This window comes from Ursus americanus, chromosome 28 (genome assembly GCF_024610735.1).
Source record: "Ursus americanus isolate L20-20 chromosome 28, mUrsAme1.1.p, whole genome shotgun sequence".
Lineage (NCBI taxonomy): Eukaryota > Metazoa > Chordata > Mammalia > Carnivora > Ursidae > Ursus > Ursus americanus.
Window position 1 is genome coordinate 31,147,762 of NC_142154.1, and position 26,773 is coordinate 31,174,534.

The window sequence follows — 26,773 nt, forward strand, 5'->3', positions numbered from 1 at the left end:
GCTCTGCGCGCCCGTGACGGAACGACGAGGCGTGGGGGTGCGCGACCTCGCCCGCCCGGCCCGGCCCCCGCCCCTTGGCCTGCCGCTCCGCCCCCGCGGGGCGTCCCGGGCCGCTCGTCCCCTCAGCGGCGGCCGCACGCGGCCCGGGGTCGCCGTGAGTACTCGCGAAGCCGGCCTGTGGGGCGGCGGCCACGGGGACGGGGCGGGGCGGCCGGGCCGCGGGAAGGGTGCGGGGCCCGCCCCGCCTCGGCCGGGGTGGATGAAGTAAGGGGCTTGGACCGGGTGGCTCTGAGGGGCCTCCTAGGCTTGACAGGCTTCGCTCAAGGCCGGGCGGCTGGCGACACCGATCGGGCACAGAGCTTCTTCCCCGGGAGGCAGGTGTTGGGTGTCTTTGGGGTCTCCGGAGGCAAGCGGAGAAGAGCTATCGCTGCTCCCCCCGGGGAGGCCTTAGGGCCTGCCCTGGAAGCGCGGATGGCAGCCAGTGTTTTGGGGGCTGACCTCGTCCTCTCTCTCCACCGGGTGTACCGGAGATAGCGCCAGCCTTTGAGAATCTCCCCTCCGTGGGTTCTCCCCCGCACTCTTTGTTCAGTGACTTAGTCTTTCTGAGAAAGGAGCACTCGGTATAGAGCGGAGTAACCCCCTTTCCCGGGACTACAAAGCTGGGAGTCAAACCGAGAGTTAAACGTTGGGGTCGGAAGCTTTTTTGGCTAGATGAAAAGTTGTCACACCGAGAAGTGCCGGTGGACCTAGAAAAGGACCTTTGTGATCCAGACTTGAGGTTTATTTACATTTGGCCTTTTCCCATACAAATCCGTAAAGCCTTCTGTGTTAGCTGCCATCATCCAAACTTAACACTGAGCTGAACAACACCCTTGTTTTGGGTACTCTTCACACAGTGTATACTTGGCCCAGCTTCTCTTGAAAGCTTCCCTCCTTCACCTCATTCAGATAAATCAGATAGGTCTTTCTTGCTTAATTCATTAAACAACTCCTTTAATTAGTTATAACCACATTACAAGAAAATTGGATGTAATTAGGACCTGTCAAATGTGCTTAAGTCCCAATTCCACTATACTGATGCTAAGCTACTTGCTTGGCCTTCCTGCACCTGAGTATTCTAAGTATAACATGAAAGCATTGAGATAGATCATCTTTTAGGCTTGCTCCTCTTTATGTCTGTGAGTCTGTGAATTTCATGACCCACCACTACCCATTTCCCACTCTTTTTAAACCCATTCTCTACCTCCAGAGGAATGGGCTTTGAGAGTAGAAGATGGGGGTCCCTTTCACTGAAACAGCGTGGTTTGGAGAAGATGGTAGTCTCTGAATTGTTTCTTCCCTGGACAAGAAAAATTCCCTCTGAACTGCCTTTTTCTCCTTGTGATAACAGCAGAAACCAAGCAGCAACAGCCCTTGGAGAGAGGCTAAGTTTTTCTTGACTTCTACGGTGACAAAGACCTTGAGAAAGTTGGTACTTCTGGCCTACGCTGCCAACGTCCTACCACCCAGCCCAAGACAGCCCAAGCTGGACATTAGTGCCTCCCTCTTTATTCCTCATCCTGATCAGCACCTGACTGTTTATTTTCAAACCTCACAAACCCAGCTCAGCCCTCAGATCTTCATAATTTTGGTTCTCAGCTGCTCTGGAAGGTGAATGGAGTCTTGCTTTTTAAAATCATTTTTGTGTGATTTTGTCTATGTGTAGACACATTTAGGTTCTTGTATGTATCTCTCCTTTGGTTTAGGTATTTAGCAGACAGTTCATTCATTTATTAATTCAATAAGTGTGAGTTGAAGGACTGACAACATAGTAAAGAGTCAAAGCCTCTGCCACCACAGAGCTTATATTCTGGTGGAAGATAAATAAACATTTTGTATGTCAGAGCGTGATGCTGTGGGAAACTGTAAAGCAGGTAAGGGGGATAGAGAGTGCTAGTGTGTGTGTGTTGAGGTTCTGCTGTTCTATAGAGGATGGTCAAGATAACCTTTGAGCAGAAATCTGAAAGTAAGGAGCAAGCCATATGGATATCTGAAAAGCATTCCAAGAAGAGGCAACAGCAGGGACAAAGGTGGGAATATACTTGATATGTTTGAAGAACAGCAAGGAGGCAGTTGTGGAGTTTCAGGGATAATTTTCCTGTTCACATTTAGAGTTGACTTTTTAGGGCCCCTAAAAAAGTCCAAGAGTAGCCTATGATTTTTTTTAACTTGTTGGGAAATTTTCAAGCTATACACAAGAGTACAAGGAACTCTCATGAACCCATCACTCAGATTGATCATTAATATTTGCTGTATTTATTTCATCCCCCCCCCCCGCACACCCTACCCCCCTTTTGGGGCTGCAGTAGTATTTACAAGTAAATCTCAGATATCAGGCCATTTCATCTCTAAGAACTTCAATTGAAATTTCCCTTTGCATATTGTTTTTGATGAGTCAGGCACTGCTATCAGCTCGAGGACAGCTATGGTGTTTGCCCTGGCTTTGTGCCATATGCCCCACCCTAGGTCAGTTACCAGGCTTAAGTTAGTATCTGGGGAACAGACCACAGGCCGCTGGAGCACGCAAGGATTTAGAACAGTGGTTCTCAAATTTTATCGTGCATCAGCATAACTTGGAGGGCTTGTTAAAACACAGATTACTGGACCCCAGCTCTGGAGTTTCTAGTTCAGTAGGTCTCAGTAGGGGTCTGAGAATTTACATTTTAAATAAGTTCCCAGGTGATGCTGATGTTGCAGATCCATAGACCCCTCTCTGATCTATAAACCTAAGGTTCAGTAGAACCATATTAGAGACCAAGAACACCTCTGTTTAAGGTTGAAGTGGCTGAGACAGATATGTGCAGAACCAGGAAGGCCTAGATAGTGGTTCTTAATTTTGTGTTAGGGATTAGTGTTTTTCTGACTATTTATTAGGATCAGTATTGCATTTTTATTTGGGGAGTAAGTTCCAAGATTAGTCCAGGGTGTTATTTTGGCCGTGACAACTCAGACCATGTCTACCAGGAGATGTTCAGTGTTGTTGAGGATTTTTTAAGTTAGCTATGATTGTCATATAAAGGCTCCTAATGATACTGATATTTAATAAGACATGATGATTCAATTTGAGTAAATAACTAGGAGTAGAGATTCCCAAAAAAATCTGATTCTGACGAGGGTTGGTACTGTAAAGAATGTTCCTAAATGAACTGACTAGACAGAGTAGCATATCATCTGGTCCTGCCACCCTCACTTTTGGCTTAGGGTCTGATACAGCATTATAATCTAGAGCAGGGACTTGCTTTAGTCCCAACTCTTGATCTCAAATGGAACAGTAGTGTCTTATGTTTGTATAGTGCTTTCATGGTTCATTATCTTTAAAGAACTATGTGTACAAGTGTGTGTACATGCATGCAAGTATGTCTCTATGTGCAAGTGTCTGTAATATGTCCAATAAAAGTGTATCCATAAACATGTGTGCCTGTGTAAATACCATCTAGCTGTTAAGTGGTGATGAAACCAATTGTTGTCTACTTTCCACAGGACAGTGACTTGTTACCACCACCACAGCAGAGCCTGACATCCCCAGCAGATCTCCAGTCAGCCCCTGACATCACCCCCTCCCTTGTCTCCCTCTGTGGCCTCCTAAATGCCCATCCCGTTGGCCTGGGTTCAGCTGGTGGTATGGAGGGGTGCTGCCTAGCACTGACCTGGGAGTGTGTGTGACCCACTGACCCAATGGTGAGAACTGACTGCCCACCTCTCCATAGATGGGACAAAGTGCAAAACCTTTCCCTGGTTTTTTTCCCTCCCACCCTTTTGAAAGGTAGAGTGGGTATCTGAAGTTAAAGGAAGAAGGAGCATGGAGACTGTATTACTTGGGGTGTATACAAGTAGATTTTCTTGGGAAGGAAGGAGAGAGTTAAATAAGGGTTACGAAGGGAGTGATAAGACGAGAGAGCTTGCTTATGTGTGGTAGCTGCTTTGCAGTAATCCTAGAAGAGGCCAGCTTGCACTAGGATCTAGATATGCTTAGGAATCAACATTGATATTGAAGTCTGCATCCCTCCCCCACTGGCTACCAGAGCCTTAGTCATCATACTTAACACTCAAGAAGGCCAAAATTCCCTATTTTCTTCCATCCCTCACAAGTCAGAGGTAGGCCATGGATATGACCAGATTCAGGAAGAGACAGGTGTTCCCAAAGGGTGAGGTGAAGGGAGAAAAGGGAATAGGGCCTCAGTTTTTCTGTCCCAAGGGACCTCCCATTCTTTGTGGGAATCTGTTCCCTATCACCCCACTCTGTTCCATGGGATGATAGGGATCCAACAAGGGTTGTATCCTTATTTCTCATCACTAGGACATCAAAGGCCAGTTCTGGAATGATGATGATTCGGAGGGAGATAATGAATCAGAGGAATTTCTCTATGGAGTTCAGGTGAGATTACAGCCCCTAAAACCCATATTGGATAGTCTAAATGTGTGCTTCTCTGAATACAACAAGTAGTGAGAAATTATTCTGGAGCAGAGGTAAGATGAGGATACAATACAATGTTGGTGTGGTCTGAGCTCTGTCTTATCAGAGCTGATCTCATATCCTTGCTCTTGCCTGGGACTCATACCTTTCCCAGACTAAACATCCTTTGTATGTGGAAGCTACCAATGTGTTCTTGGTCAGAAATAATTAGTTTTTGACTCTTCCTTCACTAGCTAGTGGGTGTCATTTCATTCATTAGGGTCAGTTTTTTAAAAGATTATCCTGCCAGTGATTGCTTTATATTCTGACTACCCAGGGCACAATCCTGAGGAGGAATGTTGGACTCTTCACACAGAACCATCTGAGTTAAATTCTGTGCTCTTCAGTCTGTCCTGAGTTCTCATAGAAGGGATACCTAAGTATCCCTGGTCAGGGTCAGAAGAAAGCTGCAGACTTAAGGCTGTGTACTTCTCGAGCAAGGCCTACATTTGGTCCACTGAAAGTTCTTAGAGTGGAGATGGTGGGAGACTTGTGTGCCAATGGTGGGTGGCTAGGGCCACCATCAAGAGCCCCTTCACAGAAGTAGTCTTTTACTTATATGTACTGCTGCCATTTGATTTTCTTGTTCCTGGTGTTTGTTCATGTTCTTTTTATTTCGCATCTCTCTTTCCCCTCCCCCCAAACTCCCTCGCTGTTTTGCTGCTGACTCAGGGGAGCTGTGCAGCTGACCTGTATCGACACCCACAGCTTGATGCAGACATTGAAGCCGTGAAGGAGATCTACAGTGAGAACTCTGTATCCATCAGGTGGGGCTCCACTTCAGGAGCAAGCCACTTCTTTCTGAGCTGTAGAAGGCTAGAGGTTTTTCTTTTTATGGTATGATAGGGGGTCTGTGGACATTGATAAATTATGAGCTCAATAATAGATAGTGGGAATTGCTCAGAATACTTAAGCTTGGCTGATGGGAGTGTTGAAGGAAGTATAGCCACTTTTCTTAGAAGTTTCCTCTTTAGGCTGATAGTTTGACCTTTGAGGTCAGAAGGGCTTCTGGAGAAAGCCCTGATCATGTAAGTGGCTTGAGGCTGTAGCTAAGTCTAGATACAGAGCTGCCTTCCACTCTTTCCTCTCCCCTGGCCCCACGCTCAGTTCTCCCTCCACCTCAGTCTCTGTTCCCTTCTTTCTCCCTTAATGAGTCTCCCCTGTATCTCTGTAGAGAATATGGAACTATCGATGACGTGGACATTGACCTCCACATCAACATCAGCTTCCTCGATGTAAGTGGTGCTAGTACCCACCAACAACATGTCTAGCTGGACTTGTGGATTTTGTCATGTAGGCCAGGAGTCTTGTTCCTGAGTGCTGTATTTGGAGCACATATTCTTCATCCCTGTCTTACCTAGACCATCAGCAGACAGTGGTGTGTACTGTCATGTGCACGTGTGCGTCATATAGGGAAAACTTCCAAGTCCGTTCCTCTCTGTTGCTAAACTAGAACCTGTTTCCCTTACTCTTTTTAGGAGGAAGTCTCTACAGCCTGGAAAGTCCTCCGAACAGAACCTATTGTGTTGAGGCTGCGATTTTCTCTCTCCCAGTACCTTGATGGACCAGGTAAGGCAGTGACTTTTGGCAAGTAGGTGCCTTGAGTGTGGTCTAATCCAAAGTCCTAAGTTAACTAAGCCAGAGAAAAGGTAGGAATAAGGCCCTTGGGTGTAATTTGCAGGCCATTGGTAGGGGCTTTTCGGTTTTCTGTCATTGGTGTCTTCATTTCCTATCACCTGATAGCCATCCCCTAAAGCCTTCTTGGTTAATGAAATTGTTTTCTCTGGTCCCCAGATATTATTTATTCTTTCCATTCCCCTCAACTTCTTTGCAGAAGCGAAATGATTTGTAGAATCTGAGGAAGCTTGACCACTGAACTGGGGCTTTGGACTCCCACAAAAATAGAGACATGTACATACTTAGGAGCTTTTTCTTCTCTTTGCAGAACCATCAATTGAGGTTTTCCAGCCATCGAATAAGGAAGGGTTTGGGCTGGGTCTTCAGTTGAAAAAGTAAGAACTTTGATCTTTCTGGTTATGGACATATGAGGGGAAGAGATGAACATATGAATGGACAGGCAGACTGTTGGATGGAATGTTTCTTCCCACAAATATCTTTCTGAGATGTGCCCAAGAAAGACTAAGTTAATTTGGAAAGCCAAATTTATGATTAGGTAGGAGATCCTCTGGTTCTGGGTTGTCTGGCCTTGAGACTTCCTAGAGATGAGGTGGGCTCATCAGTACTTACCATTTAAGGATAAGTACAACCCTAGAATTAGGATCATGCTTTTCACATTTTCTCTGTGGTTTTCTCAGTGGGGCTCCAGATGCTCAGTTTTAGTTTATGGAATGTGTCGAGCATCTTGCTAATGTTTGGTATACAAAGAGAAATAAGTGAATGATAGATTCTACCCTCAGTGAAGAGAGTCCAGTGGATACATGTTCCAATACAAGTGAACATGTAAGGGTTAGAAAGAATATAGAGGAAGGGGTGACTCAGTCTGGTGGTGGGTGGAGGGCTATGAGTGAATGAAAGGGAGATGATTCATGTTTTCAAGGATGGGTAAGAGTTGTCCATGCAGACAGACACTGAGAATGAATAACATTTGCAAGGACACAGTCAGGTGAAGCAGCCTGTGTGTAGGAAGCTCAAGTAGTTAAATATTGCTAGTAAAATACAGGGGGAGAGTGGTGGGAATTGAAGCCAGAGAAGTAGGAAGGGGTCCAAATCAGAGAAGATCTTGGGCTTTTATCTTGTAGGCAGCGGGAGCATTGAAGGGTTTTAAGCAAAGAAAGGATGTGGTCAGATTTCGTTTTAGAGAAATGATTCTGGTAGCACTGTGTAAAATAGGCAGGAGGGGGTGAGACAAGAGACCAGAACTAGTTTAGTAGGAGCCTTTTGTAGAATTCCAGACATGAGATGATGAGGGCCTGAGCCAATGTGTTAATGTAGGTGAGAATAGAGATGAAAGATGGACTAGAGAGATTTGTGGAATATAAAATCAAGAAGACTTGAAGACTGATTTGGATATGTCGTATGTGGTCATAAGAACCAAGGAATAGTGGAAAATTACTCTTAGGTTTCCAGCCTAGATGTCTGGGTAAATTGTAATACCACCAATTTAAATAGGAATATAAGAAGAGGAGCAGGTTTATGGGATAAGGATAGATAATTAGTTCCATTTTAAACATGTTGTTTAAAGATAACCTTGCCAGGGAGGGAGCGGAGGACACCTGGGTGGCTCAGTCAAGTAAATATCCAACTCTTGGTCTTGGCTCAGGTCTAGATCTCAGGGTCGTGAGTTTAAGCCCATGGAGTTGGGCTCCATGCTGGGGATGGAGCCTACTTTTAAAAAAAAAAAGTGATGGTAACCTTGGGTTATTCACGTGGAGGTACTCAGTACATAGTTAGATATGTAACAGAAGTTAGGGTTGAAATATATTCAGTGAATGGGTGGAGATTACATCCGGTGTAGAGTATAAGATTGCTAAGGGAAGACATGATAAAATGAAAAGAAAATAGGATCAAGGGCAAAACACCCTTTGACATCCAGACAAAATACCCAAGAAAACCAGCAGGATGGGCAGAGAAAGAACATTGAAGGTAGGTCAGAGAAGGTGGAGAAGAATAGGAAGTGAATGGTGTCACAGAACGCAAGGGAGAGAGTTTGTGCAGGGAGGGCAAGATGCCAGAGATATAAGTAAGAGGAGAACTTAAAAGCGTTTTTGTTGGATTTAGCGTTAAGGTAAGAGCAATCATAGTGGAGGGGCGAAGGTAGAAACTAGACTACAGTTGAGTTGAGAAGTGAGTGGTTAGCAATGAAGTAGAAACAATAAGTGCGGACTGAGATACTTGGATGAGGATAGGAAGGGAAGAGGGAGAGGTGGCTAGACTGAGGTGCAGAAACTTGAAACTTTTTTTGACTTTGGGAAAGGAACTGACAGGAAAGGGGGATGATTGACGGAACAAGATCGCTAAAGAGGCCAGAAGGGGCTGAAATCTAGAGAACAAATAGAGGAATTAATAGAAGGGTCACCTTGTCTTCAGAGAATGGAGGAATCAAGGTAGAGTGGAAATGGAAATAGATTTTGTAGTAGGGTTGGAAAATTAAGGGAGCTGGTAACTGATGGCTTCGGTTTTCTTTGTTAAGAAGGAAGAGGTTATTGGCTATAGGTGAAGTTAAAAGCTTAGAGAAGGCGGTAAGATTTAAAATAATAACTTAGAGTAATGCCAGAGAAGACTGATCAAAGACAAATGAAAGGATTGACAGGACTAGCTGAGGGCCCAGCTCAAGTTGGAAGCCATAAGTTTGGGGATATAATTTTTTGCCTAACAATGTCAGTACCCCTAATGTCCCTACTCCTTTTCTTCACTGTTTACAAAGTAGAGGGTGGTACTCAATTCCAGCCCACTACTTCTGTTCCACTGTCAGTATAGTCATTCTTGGCAATAAATTCCCAGGTTTAAGACCATTGAAGGCTCACCTTTGAGATCTTCCATTAAGGGCAAATCATCTCAGAATTGTTCTGGTCCATTAGACCAGGTAATGGGAGTAGATATTTGCCCCTTAAGATAAAGAGGTACTTTAGGACAGTACATTTCCATGTGCTAAGGTCATTATCAGGGTGTCTTCAGACATACATTTTCCCACCACAATTAGCTTTATAGCCCCTGGGTCTGAATTTTGGATTAATTGCTTTTCATTGTTCTATTTCTTGACCTACTCCCCTGCCTGAGTTTTCATAAGCCTGTTCTCTTTGATTCCTTAGGATCCTGGGTATGTTCACTTCCCAACAATGGAAACATCTCAGCAACGATTTCTTGAAGACCCAGCAGGAAAAGAGGCACAGTTGGTTCAAGGCAAGCGGTACCATCAAGAAGTTCCGAGCTGGCCTCAGCATCTTCTCACCCATCCCCAAGTAAGTGCTCCCCAGGAGCAGATCATCTCTAATGATCGTGGTCTTGTCTGAGCTCCCACCCCACTTTCTTGATTACCTAAACTTATCTATTTTGCCCTCTCCCAAGGTCCTCTAAATTCTGCACCTTTAACTATTAACACCACCCACACAGTCCTGTCCCCTAGGTGTCTTTATCCTTGTACTTCTGACACCAGTATTCATACCTTGTTCTTTATGTAAAACACAATACCTAGCTCATGGTATGTATTTGAAGAATTGTATGCTAATATTTTCCATCTTCTCTCTTTGAACTTCATCCATTACTCCCTCTCCTAAGAAGGCAAAGTCTGAGAATAGGCATCAACTCCTTATTCTCATGAAAGGGTGCACTGATTTATTATTTAGGTTTTAGAAATAAATATTATCTCATTCTCTGCCCCCAGGCCTACGTTTTGTCCCCCTGGGGTCTCTGACTTTCCCAAAAGCTAATATAAACCCAGATTTGTAGCTTCCCAGGCAGTATTATTGACAGACAGAGATTGGGCTCTTTGGGTTGCAACTACTTCTTGCTTAGTACAGCAGTTAGCAGTTAATCATATGTATATAAACAACACACACACACACACACACACACACACACACACACACACACACACTGAGTAAATGAAACACGCATCCTGTCCAAGGGATCATTCCATACCTGGCCTAGATGCCATAGAGATTGACTGAGACTTTGCCTCTGCTTGTTCTCCGTGTTCCAATCTGAAGAACACACAAGTAATGACATAAAAATCAATCCAGGTTTGTGATCTACTTGTTTCAAAAATGTTTAAGATCCAATGAAACTTTACTCAGGTAGAAGTTCTTCTTTGGCTTAAGTCACTTCACCCATCCAGGCCTAGGACCTGCTTATCTCCAGTGTTCTTCTAGGGCTCATTCTGAATCCCCAGTTTCATCACCTCTCTTTGTTCTCTCTCCAGGTCTCCCAGTTTCCCTATCATACAGGACTCCATGCTGAAAGGCAAACTGGGTGTACCAGAGCTTCGAGTTGGACGCCTCATGAACCGTTCCATCTCATGCACCATGAAGAACCCCAAAGTGGAGGTGTTTGGCTACCCTCCCAGCCCCCAGGCAGGTCTCCTGTGCCCCCAGCACGTGGGCCTCCCTCCCCCAGCACGGACCTCTCCTTTGGTACATGGGCTGGGGAGGGTTTGACTTGGGTGTCAGGAGGGTGGGAATGGAAATGTGGGAGTATAGCTTCCAAAAATGAGGTGGGAGTATGGTTTTTCAGGTGCCCTAAATCAGACTTGGGCATGTACCATGAATGGGTAGAATGGAGCACATTTTTTAATGGCTGAAAACCTATCTAAACTGTTTGGCACACTTCTCTGATAGCAGGCCATGAAGCAGGGAGTCTGAGCTTGGGCATCCTAAGATGTCATGTATGATTTTATTAGGTTGTGGTTAGGACTTGGTCATCATCTTCTGTATTAACGTATCCATCTTCCTTGAAGAAGGTTAAGGACAGGTGAGCCTTTTTCAGAAACCTTTGGCAAAAATGTCTAAAGGTCTTCTCTCCAGCTTTGGGATTATTTAGGCTAATCGGAGCTAGGGCGTAGCTGCTTCAGTAGAATCCTAGGTGGTGAGTGTGAGGTCTCTCTAGGCACCAGGTTCATAGGAGGCTGATGATGTCTGTCTTTCTACTCTCATCAGGTCAGTGGTCACTGCAAGAACATCCCCACTCTGGAATTTGGATTCCTTGTCCAGGTAATTGAGTTCAAAGCTTCATTCCTAAGCCTTCCCCCTGTTGTCTGACGCATCTGATCTTACATCTCGCAGCTCCTCAGTCAGTTAACAAATATATCCTGAGTTGCTCTGCTCTCAGACCTGTACTAAGCATTGTGTGGATAGGAGAAAAGAAGGCATAGTTCCCATCCTCAAGAAGCTTATAGCATTACTGGGAAGACACTAACAGATCATGTCTGATCAAGTGCCAAACGATGCAGTGCAAATTTTAAGTGCATAGGTGTCAAGATACGAGAGGGATTGACATGCTTTCCTTATGATCCCCAACATCCTCACGCAAGTGGTCTTCAGTTTTCCCTATACCTCTTTCATTGCTCAGCTAGTACTGCGTCATCTCTTTTTCATATCTCTTTATTCCCTGGACATGCTTTTTTTTCACTTTTGCATCTCTGTTATCTTTGTTCACATCATTCCCTCCACTGGCCTTCCTCCCCATATCTGCCTGTTGCAGTCAAGGCTCAATGCTACCTGTGCCATAAAATTCTTCTTCGTTACTCCAACTATTTTAGGTGGGAGTGATCTCTCCTCTCATTGAACTCTTAAGATGCTTTCTGTTTTGTATGGCACCTGTGTGTCACATGTCCTATGCTGCTCTGAGTTGTAATTAATTTGTATACATGCCACATCTCCCTTGTTGGTGTTGAGGGTCTGAGAAAACAATCCTTTATGTTACTGGATAATCAACGAGACCATTCGCCGATACTGGGTACATAGCGGGCATTCAGTACATCTGAGTTAATAAAAGCTGTTCCATGTCCCTTCACCAGCCCAAAAGTCTATGAAATGGGAACAACTTGATTTATGCAAAACCTGGTACCTGGTAGAAAGAGTCATGTTAAGACAGAGTGTGGTTTTATTTCATTATTGTTGTTCTTTAGGTTTTGTTTTTGTTTTTAAGTAAGCTCTACACCCAGTGTGGGGCTTGAGCTCATGACCCCGAGATCAAAAGTTGTGTGGTCCACTGACTGAGCCAGCCAGGTGCCCCTAGACAGAGCGTTTTAAAAAAACTCTTCAGTAATGAGCACTGGGTGTTATGTGCTGCTGATGAATCACTAAATTCTACCCCTGAAACTAATAATACGCTATATGTTAACTTAAAAAAACATTCTTTAGGATATTGCCAAATGGCTCTGGATTTGTGCTGTCTTCCCAACAATTGTTTCTGTGCTTTTGACCAGTGAACAGACTGATTGTTCTGGGTAGCTGAAATGGCTTCTCAGGCCCCCTACCATGTAATCATGGACTGAATATTCACCTGTCTCAGAGAGATAATCTGTAATTACTACAACTAAGGTTAATAGTTTGGTTAGTACCTGTTAATGTTTATAAAATACTTTCATGAAAATTATCTCATAAATCTCCATTCTTCTGTGGGGTGAATAATACCCACTTTATAAATGAAGAAACCAAGGCTCAGGTTAACTGATTTGCCCAAAGTTATATGTGTTATTAAGTAGTGGCGGGGGGGAGGATTTTAACTCCGGTCTTCTGCCATGGCTGGTCCTGTGTTTACTGTATATAGTTGTAGCTCTAGAGTTGGGCCATCAGTTTAACTAAGCACAGGGCCCAAGAATAGATTCTGCCTTAGGCACAAGGCTGGCACAAGGCACAAGGCTCAAATAATTTCCCATATCTGTGCCTGTTCTTCCAAAAGACTTGGTACAATCTCTTCTCTCCCCAGATCATGAAGTATGCAGAGCAGAGGATTCCAACGTTGAATGAGTACTGTGTTGTGTGTGATGAGCAGCACGTCTTCCAGAATGGGTCCATGCTCAAGGTATATGCCCTAATCTGTGACCCTCTTCCTTGGACCCTTAGCCAAGGCTGCTTCACTCCTCATCTCGCCTTCCTTTCTTCCTGGGTCTATGGTAAAGGTAGAATTCTGTCCATATTCCCTGAGACTCTAGAAATAATTGTTTTTCTCAGAAAACAAATCTCAGCAGTCCTGTTTGGAAAGATGAGGATATATGAATATTTTTTGAAGCTATAACCCCCACCCAACATTTGAAAATAGGGATCAGGTATTGATCAAGATGATTGCATATGATGCTGTTCTCAAGGGCGCCCAAGTCTAGGTGGGTGGACAGATATTGCACTATAAGTATGGAGAGGAAAGATGAGCAATGTTGTGGAAACGCACAAGAGAGAGCATCTAACTACCTAGGGAAGTCATGGAAGGCTTCATAGAGGAGACAGCATTAACTCTCAAACTTATATATAAGGTGTTTTAATTAAGGCTATTCTATAGTTTTCTCATGACATAGAGGGCCCCAAATTCCTACCTCATTCTAGAGTTGTCTGAGGTCAGATTTGTCCTTCTGTCTATAACACCTTCTTACTGCACGCCCTGTGCCACTACTGTCTGTTTACTATGTCCATTCAGCCAGCCGTCTGTACTCGTGAGCTGTGTGTTTTCTCCTTCTATACGCTGGGAGTCATGTCCGGAGCTGCAGAGGAGGTCGCCACTGGAGCAGAGGTATGGGAGAGGGAAAAGCTGCTGGGGAATTGGAACAAGAAAGGCCAGGCAACCTAGCAGTTTCACTCCTTGCAGTTTAACCTCCAGAAATGCTTACATATGTAAGGATGTTCACGATACTCTTGTTTGTAATAGTGGAGAAAAAACCACATGGATACAATTCCATCTGTGGGATTCTGTTAAAGAAACCATGGTATGTCCTTCCAGTGGAAATGCTGTACAGGTATTACTTATGGGTAGAACATTACATATAAAAAAGAAAATACAACAGTATGTGTAGTACAGTTCTTTCTTTTTCAATGGTCTATATAATAAAATAACTATTTCCATAGTAAGGATAATCTGAAAGGATAGACAGCAGACTTAACAGTAGTACCTGTGATGTATGAGATTTTTTGGGGGCAGGGGATAATTTTTATCTTTTCTTTAGTCACTTTTTAATTAACTGTTACTTGAGTTTTTATAAACAGCCTGTATTTTCTAATGAAGAAACCATAAGCATGTTTGCTTTTAAAAAGAAAAGCAGAGAGAAGTTCTGAGAGCCTCCGAAATGTAGATCTGTGCTGGATACTGTGTGACTGCCAGCTCTGGGAGATCCTTTAGCTTCTGCCCTCTTTGTCTCTTTTCCCCTAAGGTGGTGGATCTGCTGGTGGCCATGTGTAGGGCAGCTTTGGAGTCCCCTAGAAAGAGCATCATCTTTGAGCCTTATCCCTCTGTGGTGGACCCCACTGATCCCAAGACTCTGGCCTTTAACCCCAAGGTATCGTTGCTTGGGAAGAAAGTCAGGGCTAAGGAATAGAAATGATAAGAGATAGTGGGAGTCTTTGGGCATCATTCTAGTGTATCTGGCAGCTTGGAATGCAGGACAGAAGGAATGGAACACTTGGTTCTTGGGAACTCTTAAACCCTAAGCTTTAGCTATTTTAGTGAATAAATAACAGTTTGTTAGAAGGAGGAGAGAAGAATTAACCCTGTTGGGGTTTGCTAGTGAAGAATATTGACTTTGGAGCCAGACAGACCTGGATTCCATTTGAGGTTCTATTCCCTAGCTGAATGGTGTAAGAAAAGTTGCTTAACCTTTGTGAATCTTGATTTCCTTATCTATAAAAAGGGGATAATACCTACCTTGTGGATTGTTATAAAAATGAGAGATAATATATGTAAAGTACTGTATTAGGGTTCTCCAGAGAAACAGAACTGATAGGAGCTAATATGTAGAAAGAGATTTATTAGAAGGAAGTGGCTCATGCAGTTATGAAGGCTGAGAGGTCCCAGGATCTGCATTTAGCAAGCTGGAGACCCAGGAGAGCCAGTGGTGTAAATTCCAATCCAAAAGCTGGCAGTCTTTTTGGAAAAAGAACAGATTTTTCAATTCCAGTCCAAAGGTAGAAAAAGACCAGTGAGTGTCCTAGCTTCAGCAGACAGGAAGGAAGAGTTCCTTGGCCTTTTTGTTCTCCTCAGACCTTCAACTGATTGTGCGAGGCCCACCCAAATGAGGGCAGGCAATCTGCTTTACTCAGTCTGCTGATTCAGAGGTTAATCTCATCTAGAAACACCCTCACAGACACACCAAGAGTAACTGTGTGACAAAATGTTCAGGCACTCCATGACCCAATCGGATCAACTCAACGCAATTAACCATTGATGAAATTAACTACCACAAGTACCCAGCAGAGTGCCTCACTATTACCCTTCTTGCTATATATCAGGCACTATATAGGTTCTTTACATATGTTATTTAGTCCTCAGAACATCTCTGTGAGTGTAGCGGGAATTTTTATCTTCATTTACATACAGGGATACTGAGGTTCTAAGAGGTTAAGTAACTCCCCCTATCACTTCCAGCTGGTAAAAGAACTAGCATGTGATTCTAGAATTGTCTGCCATTAAATCTGTATTCTTTCCATGACATGCTATACTGTTTCCCTGGGTCCTAGAGTTCTTTTGTACACTGGCCCTCCTTTTCATCATATCTTACTCTCCTCCACTTTTCTTCATCTGGGTCTTCTCTTCCCATTGATTCCCCACAGAAGAAGAATTATGAGCGACTTCAGAAAGCTCTGGATAGTGTGATGTCCATCCGGGAGATGACCCAGGTATTCTGCCCTCTGCCTGTCCTGCTTAAGTGCCCTGTTGTGCTTGGAATCCGTGGGAGTGGAGTGAAGATTTAGAAATGCTACTCAGATTCCTCACTGTATTTTCTTTAGTTTTCCCTCTTCAGCCTTCCCAATCCTTGTTCTCTGTTACTCCTTTTTCTCACTCCTGATGTCTCTCTCAACCTTTACCTTTGCTGCCAGTTCCTTCACAAGTTGTTCATATTTAATGTTTTCCCCATAATTCTTAAGGGATTAGAGAAGTGAGGGAAAGACTTCTGCCCAGGGTGGGGAGGGTGAGGAGGGGGCTTTGACATAAGGAACTAGCCCCAGGGGCCTACATCTTCTGTCCTTCTAGGGGTGGGGCAGCAACATGGAGCAGTGACCATCCTTTGACTCAAGGCTGCCCCTCACCAGACTTCCCCACCCCTCGTCTGCAATCTCTGCATGAATAGACATTCATTTGTACTCACATTTACAGGTGGGCCTCTTCTCAGCAAATCCTATATATCACAGTTCAGAGTAACACATAAGATATACCTAGGAGGGATGATTTGTCAGAAGGACTCTGCTTTATGTAAAGTTTTACCACAGGATTCCTTAGTCTGATCTTTCTGGGACATTGATTTTATTTATTTTTGATTTAAAGTCAACTTTTTAGGGTTGTAGGAATTGCATAAAATGAGGGAGACCCACCTGCATGTTGTTTTGTAAGCATTTTCAGTCATTTTCATATTTATTTATGAGTCTTTCCAATCTGACTGGGCTCCTTGAGGGTGGGAACCCCATCTCCTCTTGCCTCTGTGTGGCCTTTGGTGCCGCCTTCCTTGCCCTGGGCCCTGATAGTTAGTCTGTCATAAGTGGGAGGGCTCCCACCTCTCCTGGGAGATAACTTTATGGCCTTTGTCTTACAGGGCTCATATCTAGAAATCAAGAAGCAGATGGACAAGCTGGATCCCTTGGCCCATCCTCTCTTGCAGTGGTAAGTAGGATGGATAGAATGGGACATCCTTCGGGGGATTGTAAGGGGGGCGTGAGGGTGTATGGTATTAGACATGGAACCTACACCTTCTTTTAGAGGCAGTTTTAGCACCCCACCCCCCCGAGGTTATAGATGTTCTGGCTGCTTTTTCTTGGGATTTTATTGATATCCTTGCTTTGCAAAGAACTCAGAGCCTACCAAGAACTCACAAATTCTGACGCCATGTTTCAGGTTCTCTTTAGGTGTGGCTTCCCAATAGGTTTTTAAGTATTCTCTGCATGTAAGCATTAGCACTGTTTCAGCTAAGTTTTCTGTGCATCCAGAGAGGTCTGTCTCCCTCTTCTATTCCCTTTCCCTGTCTCAAGTCCATCCCTGTTGATGTACACTGTCCAGAGCCTTGAGGCACTATTATTATTCCCTTCTAACAAAGATTCTGAGCATTCTCCACTGCATTCCACCGCCTGCCCTCCTTCCCTGATCTTGATTTCTGTTGTTTTCCTGACATAGCTTTCCCCTCTTTTCCTAGTCAGCTTTTGACATCAGTACTTTCTCAATCAACATGCTCCCTCATAGCATGAGGTGTGACCAGGCATGGGCTATCCAGGATGGCACCACAAGTAAACGGGTGAAGCCTAAAGAACCACACTGTATCCACTACATGAGATAACATTGCCTTGTTGAGCCCTCACTGTTTTATGCCTTTGTTCTCTCCTGCACTCTGAGTTCAGCCTACACACAGCCCAGTCTGTCCTTGAATCCTCAGGAAGATTGTCGTAGTTTCTTCTGTTCTTTCTCCAGGCCAAACAGTAACTTTCTTCCATTCCTCCCCATCCTCGAGAGCCCTGAAGGCTTCCTCTGAACTCACATGGGATGGTTCTTGAGCCCTAGTTTTATGTGCCTAAATCCCAAGTACAAGTTGTCACCTTGCTAATAGAGATCCCTGCTTTCTGGTTTTTTTTTTTCTTTTTTTTGTAGCTGATCTTATGTACTCTTCCTTTTGTGTTATCCTCCTCTCTTCCTAGATGTAGCAATCTCCTTTCCACCTCTCTCTTTCTTTCATCCATCATTTACTCACTAACTAGCTGATCTCTGGTCAGTAGCTTCCCTTTTGTGTTTTTCTACATGAGCGTTACCACCCATGGGAATACCCAGGTAGTGATCTGAACCTTTCACACAATGCAGACAGCCCTGGAATCCTTGCGTGTTCTCCCAGGGGTTCAGCAAGGCTGCTGCTTTGTTCTGGATGGTCTAGCCACACACTCATTCTTTCCATTCCTTTTTTTTTTTTTTTTTCTGTTTTATGCTAGGATCATCTCTAGCAACAGGTCACACATTGTCAAACTACCTCTCAGCAGGGTAAGTGACCATTCTCCTTCTAAGCTCTTTAAATTTCTGGTGCGGGGCAGGGAGGGGCTCCAAACCAGCTACCACATTGGTCCTAGACTTGCCTCATTGGCTCTGTCCATCAACAGTAGTCTTCGGACCTAAGCATATTCTCTTTATTTGGGGTCAGTGCAAGCCTGATTTGCTCCCTATCCCCAACCCTTCCTTCCCTGATCTCCATTTCTTCTTTGTTTTCCTGACCCGACCCCCACCCTGGGCAGCAGCTGAAGTTCATGCACACCTCACACCAGTTCCTCCTGCTGAGCAGCCCTCCTGCCAAGGAGGCTCGGTTCCGGACCGCCAAGAAGCTCTATGGCAGCACCTTTGCCTTCCAGTGAGGAGGGTGGGGACTGGGGGTGGTGGGGGTTGGGGGGGACAACAGATAATTTAGGGGGATGGGAGGGCAACTTCGCTTGAGGTATATGAGTGTGTGTTACCTATATCCATCAACTGATGAGTCAGATATTTATTATTATTGTGGTAGATGATGTAGAAGGTAAAAAGACGCATATGGTCTGGTCTTTATTCTCAAGCTACTTACATTGTAGCTGAGGAGAGTTACATTTACATATGAGAAGATGTGGTTGAAGAGAACAGATTGAAGGAGATAGATTTGAAAGCCGTTTTGAAGGAAATCAGCGATTTATGCCTAATTGCGGGAGGGGAGAGAGAGATTAAGAAGGGAGTAGTGGTACCCTTTTCTTAAAATAGATGTCAAGTCGGGACTGGCAGCCATGTTTGGAATCAGTGAAAGTTTGTTGAGTGTGAGATGAATCTGTTTAACTTGAAATATCAGGAAAATAGGCAAATGAAAATACAGAACCAGCATTTGGGGATTTAGGATGGGACTAGCCGAAGCACAGAAAAAAGGATGGGACTGGAAATTAAGATGGAGGGTTCTCCACACACACATATCTTGCATGCCTGTGACTGTGTCCATGTGCATGTCCATCACTAGGTGTCTCTGTGTCTATCATCATGTCCTGTATGGGTGAGGATGGGTGGGAGTGGCAGTCTTGGAAGTGCTTCTGGGAACCTCCTACTGTGAGGAGACCTGTATTCTACCCTGCCTTACAGTGGGTCCCACATTGAGAACTGGCATTCGATCCTGCGCAATGGGCTGGTCAATGCATCCTACACCAAACTGCAGGTGAGGCTGTGCCCCTTTCCCTTTCTCTCCACCCCCCCCCCCCGCCCCACTCAGGTATGGGGAAGGCTGCTCTAGAGTACTCAGCTGTTTTTGCCTCAGCATCCTCAAATCTAGCCTGTTGTGGGGCTTCCCTAGGAAAGAGGTTGGAGTTGTTTGTGTAGCATGAATGTGGCTGTTGTATAATTGACCCCAGGCTGTGTTTTTGGGTGGTTTGGGGCATGGGATTGTAGCAATAGGCACAAATATGAATTGCTGACTGCAGCCACTGTGATGAATTAACCTGTTAGAGCTTTTTAATTTATTTGTTCATTCAGAGAATTGACATTAAAGACTTATTTCTTTGCCCTGTGAGACTCCAAGGAATGGTTTTTGTCCTTCCTCTTGGCTACCTGTTCTATAGTTCCTTTTTTGGAATCTGCGTATGTACCAAGGCCTGGGGACAGGAGTATGGATTCTGAGGGACTGACTCAGTGGCTCTGCCACTCCTCAATTTCCAAGACATCAGTATCTAGTAGGGCAGAGGGGTTAACCTGCATCCACTTTTCAGCCAATCAGCTTTTTAAGCGTAGGTTCCTAGCATTATCTGAATAAGTGAGAAAGGTAATTGGAGGGACAGAGGGCTGGATAAGCCTTGCGGCTGCCTAATATACAGCCCCGGGAGGGCCCAGGCTCATATTGCTCATCCTGGTGTTTCCCTGCAAGCTGCATGGAGCAGCCTATGGCAAAGGCATCTACCTGAGCCCCATCTCCAGTATTTCCTTTGGATACTCAGGTAAGAAATACTCTCTGGCCACCTTGACTCTATTTACGTCGCATTCATTTTGTAAATACATAGTCTATGCTGTCTCCTCGTTCGTCACGGATACTTAGTCTGTGTTAGCTCTTTCCCCAGCCCTAGATACATAGTCTGTCTCTCTACCTCCTCTTATTAAAAATCTATATTCTTTACAAGGTGAGGCCAGTTGTCTCCCTTTCTCTTAAGTAGTCCTCTTTCCATAGGGATGGTTTTATTCATTGTAGAGGCTTGGCTCTGAGATTGAGTTAGGGAATAACTGGGAGATTGAAAGAAATGAAGCTTTTCGTAGGCCACATTTTTAGTGTTAGCGGTAGCCTGTCGTAATTAGGGATGGCGTATGTGAGTTTATATATGAATACACTTGAAGGCTTGAGTATCTTCCATAGGCTTACATGTTTGGAGACATTGTTCTCCCTGTCAACTACCTTTTAAAATTTAAACTGTCTATAATTACATAATATAATAGTTACATTGAATGGAAGAGAAAGCCTTTTATTCCAAAAATAAGGCATGACTGAAGCCCATATTCCAGTCAGGAGATAAGTCCCGCTTTGTTCTGTTCAGAAAACGAATCTGACTTGAAACTCTCTCAGTGTTCCAGGGTTATGTCTTAGTTCCTCTTCAGTTTTCTTTAGTTCTTGTTCTGTATAGTCTCTGTATTAAGGATAACCACCATATATTGCACGTCTGCCATATAAGGGGACAGTATGAGATTCTTTATAGATTATTATTTAGTATTCTCCAGTAATTGTAACTGTTATAAAGAAAACTTAGATCCAGAATCATAGAACTTAAAAGAGTCTCTAAATTTTAAACTACTCTAACAACAACAAAAAACAAACCAAAAAACGCACTGAGCCCAGATAGTTTTATAAGTGAGTCTTTTTTTTTTTTTTAAAGATTTTATTTATTTATTTGACAGAGATAGAGACAGCCAGCGAGAGAGGGAACACAAGCAGGGGGAGTGGGAGAGGAAGAAGCAGGCTCATAGCAGAGGAGCCTGATGTGGGGCTCGATCCCATAACGCTGGGATCACGCCCTGAGAGGAAGGCAGACGCTTAACCGCTGTGCCACCCAGGCGCCCCTATAAGTGAGTCTTAAACCAAACTTTAACCAAACGAAACCAATTATTAGTCTTATATAAAATTACTCTGAGAATGGAAAAAAATTATAAATCATAAAAAATCAGTAAATTTGAAAACTAAAAACTTGTGTTTATCAGAAGACATCTTAAGAAAGTGAAAAGCTACAAACCAGAAGACATTTAGCAACACATTTAACTACAAAAGATTAGTAATAAAGTATTTTTAAAATACTTAAAAATCGGGGCACTTGGGTGGTTCACTTGGTCAAGCGTCTGCCTTCAGCTCAGATCATGATCCTACGGTCCTGAGATCGAGCCTCGTATCAGGCTGCCTGCTCAGCATGGAGTCTGCTTTCCCTCTGCCCCTCCCTCCTGCTTGTGCTCGCTCTCTCTCTCTCTGTCACTCTCAAGTAAGTAAATAAAATATTTTTAAAAAATAAAATGCTTAAAAATCAATAAGAAAAAGACAACCCAATAGAAAAATAGGCAAATGATATGAACAGGTATTTCACTGAAGAGATGGCCAAAAAATATGTAAAGTTGCGTAACTGCTATTAATTAAGGAAATAAAATAAAGACCAAAAAGACTTACTATTTAGCACCTGTGTGGATTGGCAAAAATTAAGAAATCTGGTAGTACCTCTAATGGTTCTAGAAATTGTAGATCAGCAGGATCTCTTTTATTGTTTATGGGACTATAAATTGGTACAACCACTTTGGAAAACAATTTTGTGTTAAATTTCATAGAGCTAAGAAATTTTATCCCGGTGACCCAGCATTTTCATTGCTGCATACATACACCCAAGGGTGTACATGAATGGTCAAAGCAATACCATTTGTAACAGCAAATCGTGGGAATAACCCAAGTGCTCATTATCAGATTATCAGGAGGATGGATAAATACATTTTAGTATATTCTTAGAGTGGATTATTACTTAGCAATGCAAATGGATAAACAGTGGCTCTCAACCATGTGGCAAAATTTTAGTAATTAGTTGAATTTAAAAAAGGCAAGCTCAGGGGCACTTGGGTGGCTCAGTTGGTTAAGCCTTCAACTCTTGGTTTCAGCTCAGGTCATGATCTCAGGATTGTGAGATCAAGCCCCATGTCAGACTCTGCACTCACCGTGGAGTCTGCTTGTCTCTCTCCCTCTGCTCCTCCCCCCCCACCCCCACACACACTCTCAAAATCTTAAAAAGAAAAAAAAAAAAGCAAGCCCAGAAGACTACTGTATGATGTCTTTTTTATATTGTTCAAAAGCAAATAAAATTAAACATTAGGTGCATGTGTGTGTGTACGTATGATAAAACTAAGAAATTTCAGGACAGTGGTTACCTCCCAGTGAGCGGCAGATAGATATGTCACTAGTGATGTTTTAGTTCTTCGATTTAGTTTGTAGATTGGGTCTATAGGTATAAGAGATAATAAATAAATAAATGATAGTGTGTCATAAACCAAACCTGATGATGAATCCACACAGCGTAAGTGCCCAAAAATATTTACTGAATGTGTGAATGGATCTTACTCTGTGTGCCTGGGGTGCAAAGTAGGGGTTGTGTTGGGGTAGTCTTTTTGGCTTCTTTGTCCAGGTTTCTCAGTTTTTATCTTTGTCCAAGCCTGAGCTTCCCTCATTAAGCTCTTATTTTCTGAGTTAGTGAGATTCTCCTGGTTCTTGGTACCTAGAAAATTCTTGCTTCCTGTCTGTTCTCTCCCTCTTTCCCCTCTCACTGGCTTCTGTTTACTGCTAAGTACCTGAGCCCCTGTAGTTATCATATGGAGCCAGGAATCTCTGTTGACTCTTTGTCTTTCCTCATTACTTTCCTGATTACATAAAACATCATTATGACACCATCCTTTTCCCTCTTGCAAATGTCCATTGATTATGGATACAAAATAGAGCAGAATTTTACTCTTCTAGATCATCTCATCCAGTCCTTTATTACTTTATAGTCAGGAAGGCTCTTACAGAGAAGTTAAATGACTTTCCTTGGGGTTCACAGCTGTGAGTAGCAGATCTAGGATTGGAATCTAGGCCTCCTAACTTGTAGGCCACTTTTCTTATCACTATATTGGATTGACTGGGTAGGCTTTACTTGAGTGAGTCTTTGAGGGCCCACAGATATGTGAGAGTCTCCATAATATGAGATGTGTATAAATGTCCAGTTTATTGTAGTTACTCTAGCATTAAGCCAACTCTGTATTCTTATATGTTTCCGTCTACCCTATTCTGCTCTGGTTTTTCTCTGTTCTTCCTCAGGGTATCCTTAGTTTTGTGGCATTCGGTACCCTCTGGGAGCTGGTATAAATGGAGAATATCCATTTGGCTAGTGGAGCCTCCATTCCAATGACTAATGATAATGGCCATTATGTGCAGGTTATAATGAGGGCCAATGAGGAAGGAGATGGTAAACATCTGTTTGTTTAGTTCTGTTTAGAGACTTCTGATATGCGTATACTCTGGACACAAAGCATCCAGGGATTATTCTAGCCACCGTGTTCTCAGGTTCTGGTCTTGGTAAACTGACAGAAGATCATTGGGTCAATATGGACAGGACAGTGTGCAACAGGAATGGGATGAGACAGGATTTGGATTGTATCATAAGGGCCATCTCTGAGACCAGCCATAGAAATCAGATTGTTCTTTCATGTCCTTGGGTAGAATTTGAGTGGGAATTTCACTCAGAATCTCGCACTGAAATACCCCGGATGAGAAGGTCATGACGTTTGGATTCAGAGCTAAACCTAGTTAAGGCTAATGGAGAAGTGGAAATAGAGGGGTGGTAAGTGTCCTGTAGGAGAAAGAAATTAACAGTTTAAGTCTTGCCCTCAGTTTTGTTCAGGCCATAAATCTGTCCTGGGACTTCAGTATAAGTGCATGATGAATTGACAGCCTGAGCAGTGAAGAATGTCCGTCCGGTCATCACCAGTCATGCACCATGGCTGTCACAAAACCAAGAATTGAAGCAGAGTGGGAGTAGTAATAGAAAGTTCCAGGGTGGAGTGGTGAGATAGGGGCCCTGTTTATGGTCTGTTATGATAGCATCATTTCCTATCTTCATCTCTCTCCCTCTCTGACAGAAGGGGACACACACACACACACGACTGTGATAAGGCTGGGCCTATGAGAAAGCTTAGTACGAAGACTGAAGTCCTAGTCACGAGCCAAAAACAGTTGAGAGTAGGGGCACATAAGCAGTGTTTTGTATCTAAATAAGAAAAATATAGAATGAGTCTAAAAATGTTACAAATAGGGCTATTCACTGGGAGATAAGGATGGTGGAGGATTTATGAATTTAGGTAGGGGGAAACTGGAGGGAATTGGCACCACTTCCTCAAGTCTGGGAAGACTTGAGGAAGGAAGCAGGATTCTTAAGGTTGTTGCCATTGTGGTTACTTGTGGAAAATTATTCATCACTTACCTGCTATGCTTTCTGCCTTTTCTCTTAAGCGACTCTGGTCATAGTTTTCTACGTAACTTTGAGACTAGAGCAGATCTGACTTGCTCTGCTTGCTTCCTCTTCACTCATTTTACTCAACCTGGCGTTGATCCAAAGTGTTGATACCACTTGCCTGGGCCCCTCATTACTGGCTCATTTCACGTGTTCCTCCCTGCTGAGGGCCTTTTAGTGATTCTCTGAGGTTTTCAGGATAAACTCCAGTTGCCTTAACATGGTCTGTAAGGCCCGCCTGTTCTGATCCTAGCTTAAAGCTTCCGCATCGTCTGTTGTCACTCTCCTTCCACTGATTATGCTCCATAAAAACTAAGGCACATTGCTTTTTTCCTCCAGGCTGTCCATGTCCTGTTGCCTCTGCCAGAATACTTTCCTCCTCTTCATTTAACTAATTCTTCCTAGCTGTCACTGGGAAGCCTTCTTCAAACCCCTAGCGCAGGCTAGTTCCCCTCCTCTCGCAGCTCACACATTGTTCTAGAGTCTCCCCATCACACCTCTTACCGTACTGTGCTGTAATTACTTGTTCTTTGCCTCTGGTCTCCATCAGACTAAATTGTGTCAGGGCAGATACCTTGTTTGTTTTATTCGCTACATGTCTAGCTCAGTGCCTGGCACATAGTATGCACTGTAGTAAACATTTGATTGAGGAATGGGTGAGTGAACTGGATTTGTTGTTCTGTGACAGGAATGGGAAAAGGACAGCACAGGATGCCCTCCAAGGATGAGCTGGTCCAGAGATATAACAGGATGAATACCATCCCCCAGGTATTATTGGTTGGCACTGCTCTAGTGAGGCAGAACCCCTCCCCTGGGATAAGTTCAGGCTACAGAGATGGATGGGGAAGCAGATGGTGGGGGAGGTGGGTAGTTTACAGATCATTTAAGGAATCAGATACATTCTAAGGTGAACACACTTCCAGAGTCATATGTGGCCTTAGTCATAAGTATGAATGCAGAGACTGAGTCTAAATGCAGTGACATGAAAATGTAAAGATGGAAGCTATGGACTCATCCAGACTGATTATGGGAAAGCAAATTTGGGGAGATGGTGACTGGGGAGTCCCAGATATCCCTGATCTGCACCGCTAGCCATCAGTAGCTAACCGTCCTGTCTAGGGAAAGCTGTAACAGTCCACCTGGCTCTGCTCTCCTTCTCTTCCAGACCCGATCCATTCAGTCGAGGTTCCTGCAGAGTCGGAATCTAAACTGTATAGCACTTTGTGAAGGTAGGTAGCTCACCCAGTCCCTGCTTTTCTGTGTCCCCAACCTTACGATTCAGCCAAGGGTGGTGTTGACACATTATGTCTTCCCTCCCCTCCCTGGACTTTGTGACTTAAGCATCATGTCTATAACTTCTGGCCCCTTCTTCCTAGTGATTACATCTAAGGACCTCCAGAAGCATGGGAACATCTGGGTGTGCCCTGTGTCTGACCATGTCTGCACACGGTTCTTCTTTGTGTAAGTCTAGGAGGGTACCTTGGGGCTCACTCTGAGGAATGAGGGTGGGGGTGCAATGGTGTGACTACTGGGAAAGTCTGTTTCCGTCATCCAAGACTTGGCTCTGGCTACCCTGAGTGGAGCTGATACTGGAACTTTCCCTGTGGAAGATGGGGTTGGGTGTAGGTCAAGGTCTGTTTAAAGGAAACCAGATAAGCTGAATCTTTTCCACCCAGAAGAGTAGCAAGAAAGGGTTTTGACTTCTGGGATGGGATGGCCACACCTCCAAATATAGTTCCACTGGTTGACATTATTCTGGTATTGTTCTCCCTCTTATGCTCACACTTGCCCTATCTTTGGCAGATATGAGGATGGTCAGGTGGGCGATGCCAACATTAATACTCAGGACCCCAAGATACAGAAGGAAATCATGCGTGTGATCGGAACTCAGGTTTACACAAACTGAGGGGGCCCCAGCCCTCGTACCACCCCTGTTCCCCCAGGATCCATCTGCCCTCATTCAAGGGCTCAGGAGCAGCATGCGAGGCTGCCCTGAGGAATCAAGGGGCCATTACCAAGGGGCAGGAAAAGGATAGAAGAGGCGGCCTTCATGGTGGAGACTGACCCAGGAACCACTCCACATTTGGATGGCCCAGACTGACTCCCTACTCCTGATTTTCCCAGTTGACTTCACCCTGTTTGTAAATAAAACAATAAAATGGAA

The 26,773-nt window shown here is 44.0% G+C and overlaps 1 protein-coding gene across 9 annotated transcripts; it reads left to right on the forward strand.

Moving 5' to 3' along the window:
- PARP6 (poly(ADP-ribose) polymerase family member 6) lies at positions 1 to 26,773 on the forward strand. Of its 9 annotated transcripts, none has more exons than XM_045795269.2 (24): positions 1 to 154; positions 1,391 to 1,650; positions 3,520 to 3,717; positions 4,337 to 4,414; positions 5,165 to 5,259; positions 5,667 to 5,727; positions 5,971 to 6,061; positions 6,438 to 6,504; positions 9,262 to 9,411; positions 10,371 to 10,581; positions 11,104 to 11,157; positions 12,878 to 12,973; positions 13,580 to 13,672; positions 14,307 to 14,432; positions 15,703 to 15,768; positions 16,680 to 16,747; positions 18,055 to 18,103; positions 18,352 to 18,464; positions 19,208 to 19,280; positions 19,983 to 20,052; positions 25,298 to 25,377; positions 25,775 to 25,838; positions 25,986 to 26,070; positions 26,413 to 26,773. In XM_045795269.2, exons 3-24 carry the CDS (start codon positions 3,715 to 3,717, stop codon positions 26,513 to 26,515), a joined length of 1,896 nt encoding a protein of 631 aa, XP_045651225.1. In that variant the 5' UTR covers positions 1 to 154; positions 1,391 to 1,650; positions 3,520 to 3,714; the 3' UTR covers positions 26,516 to 26,773. The 9 variants fall into 9 exon arrangements, 8 of the variants coding, with proteins under 8 accessions (XP_045651225.1, XP_045651227.1, XP_087712928.1 ...); XM_045795271.2 differs by having other exon boundaries at positions 6 to 154; positions 1,394 to 1,650; XM_087856802.1 differs by having other exon boundaries at positions 15 to 374.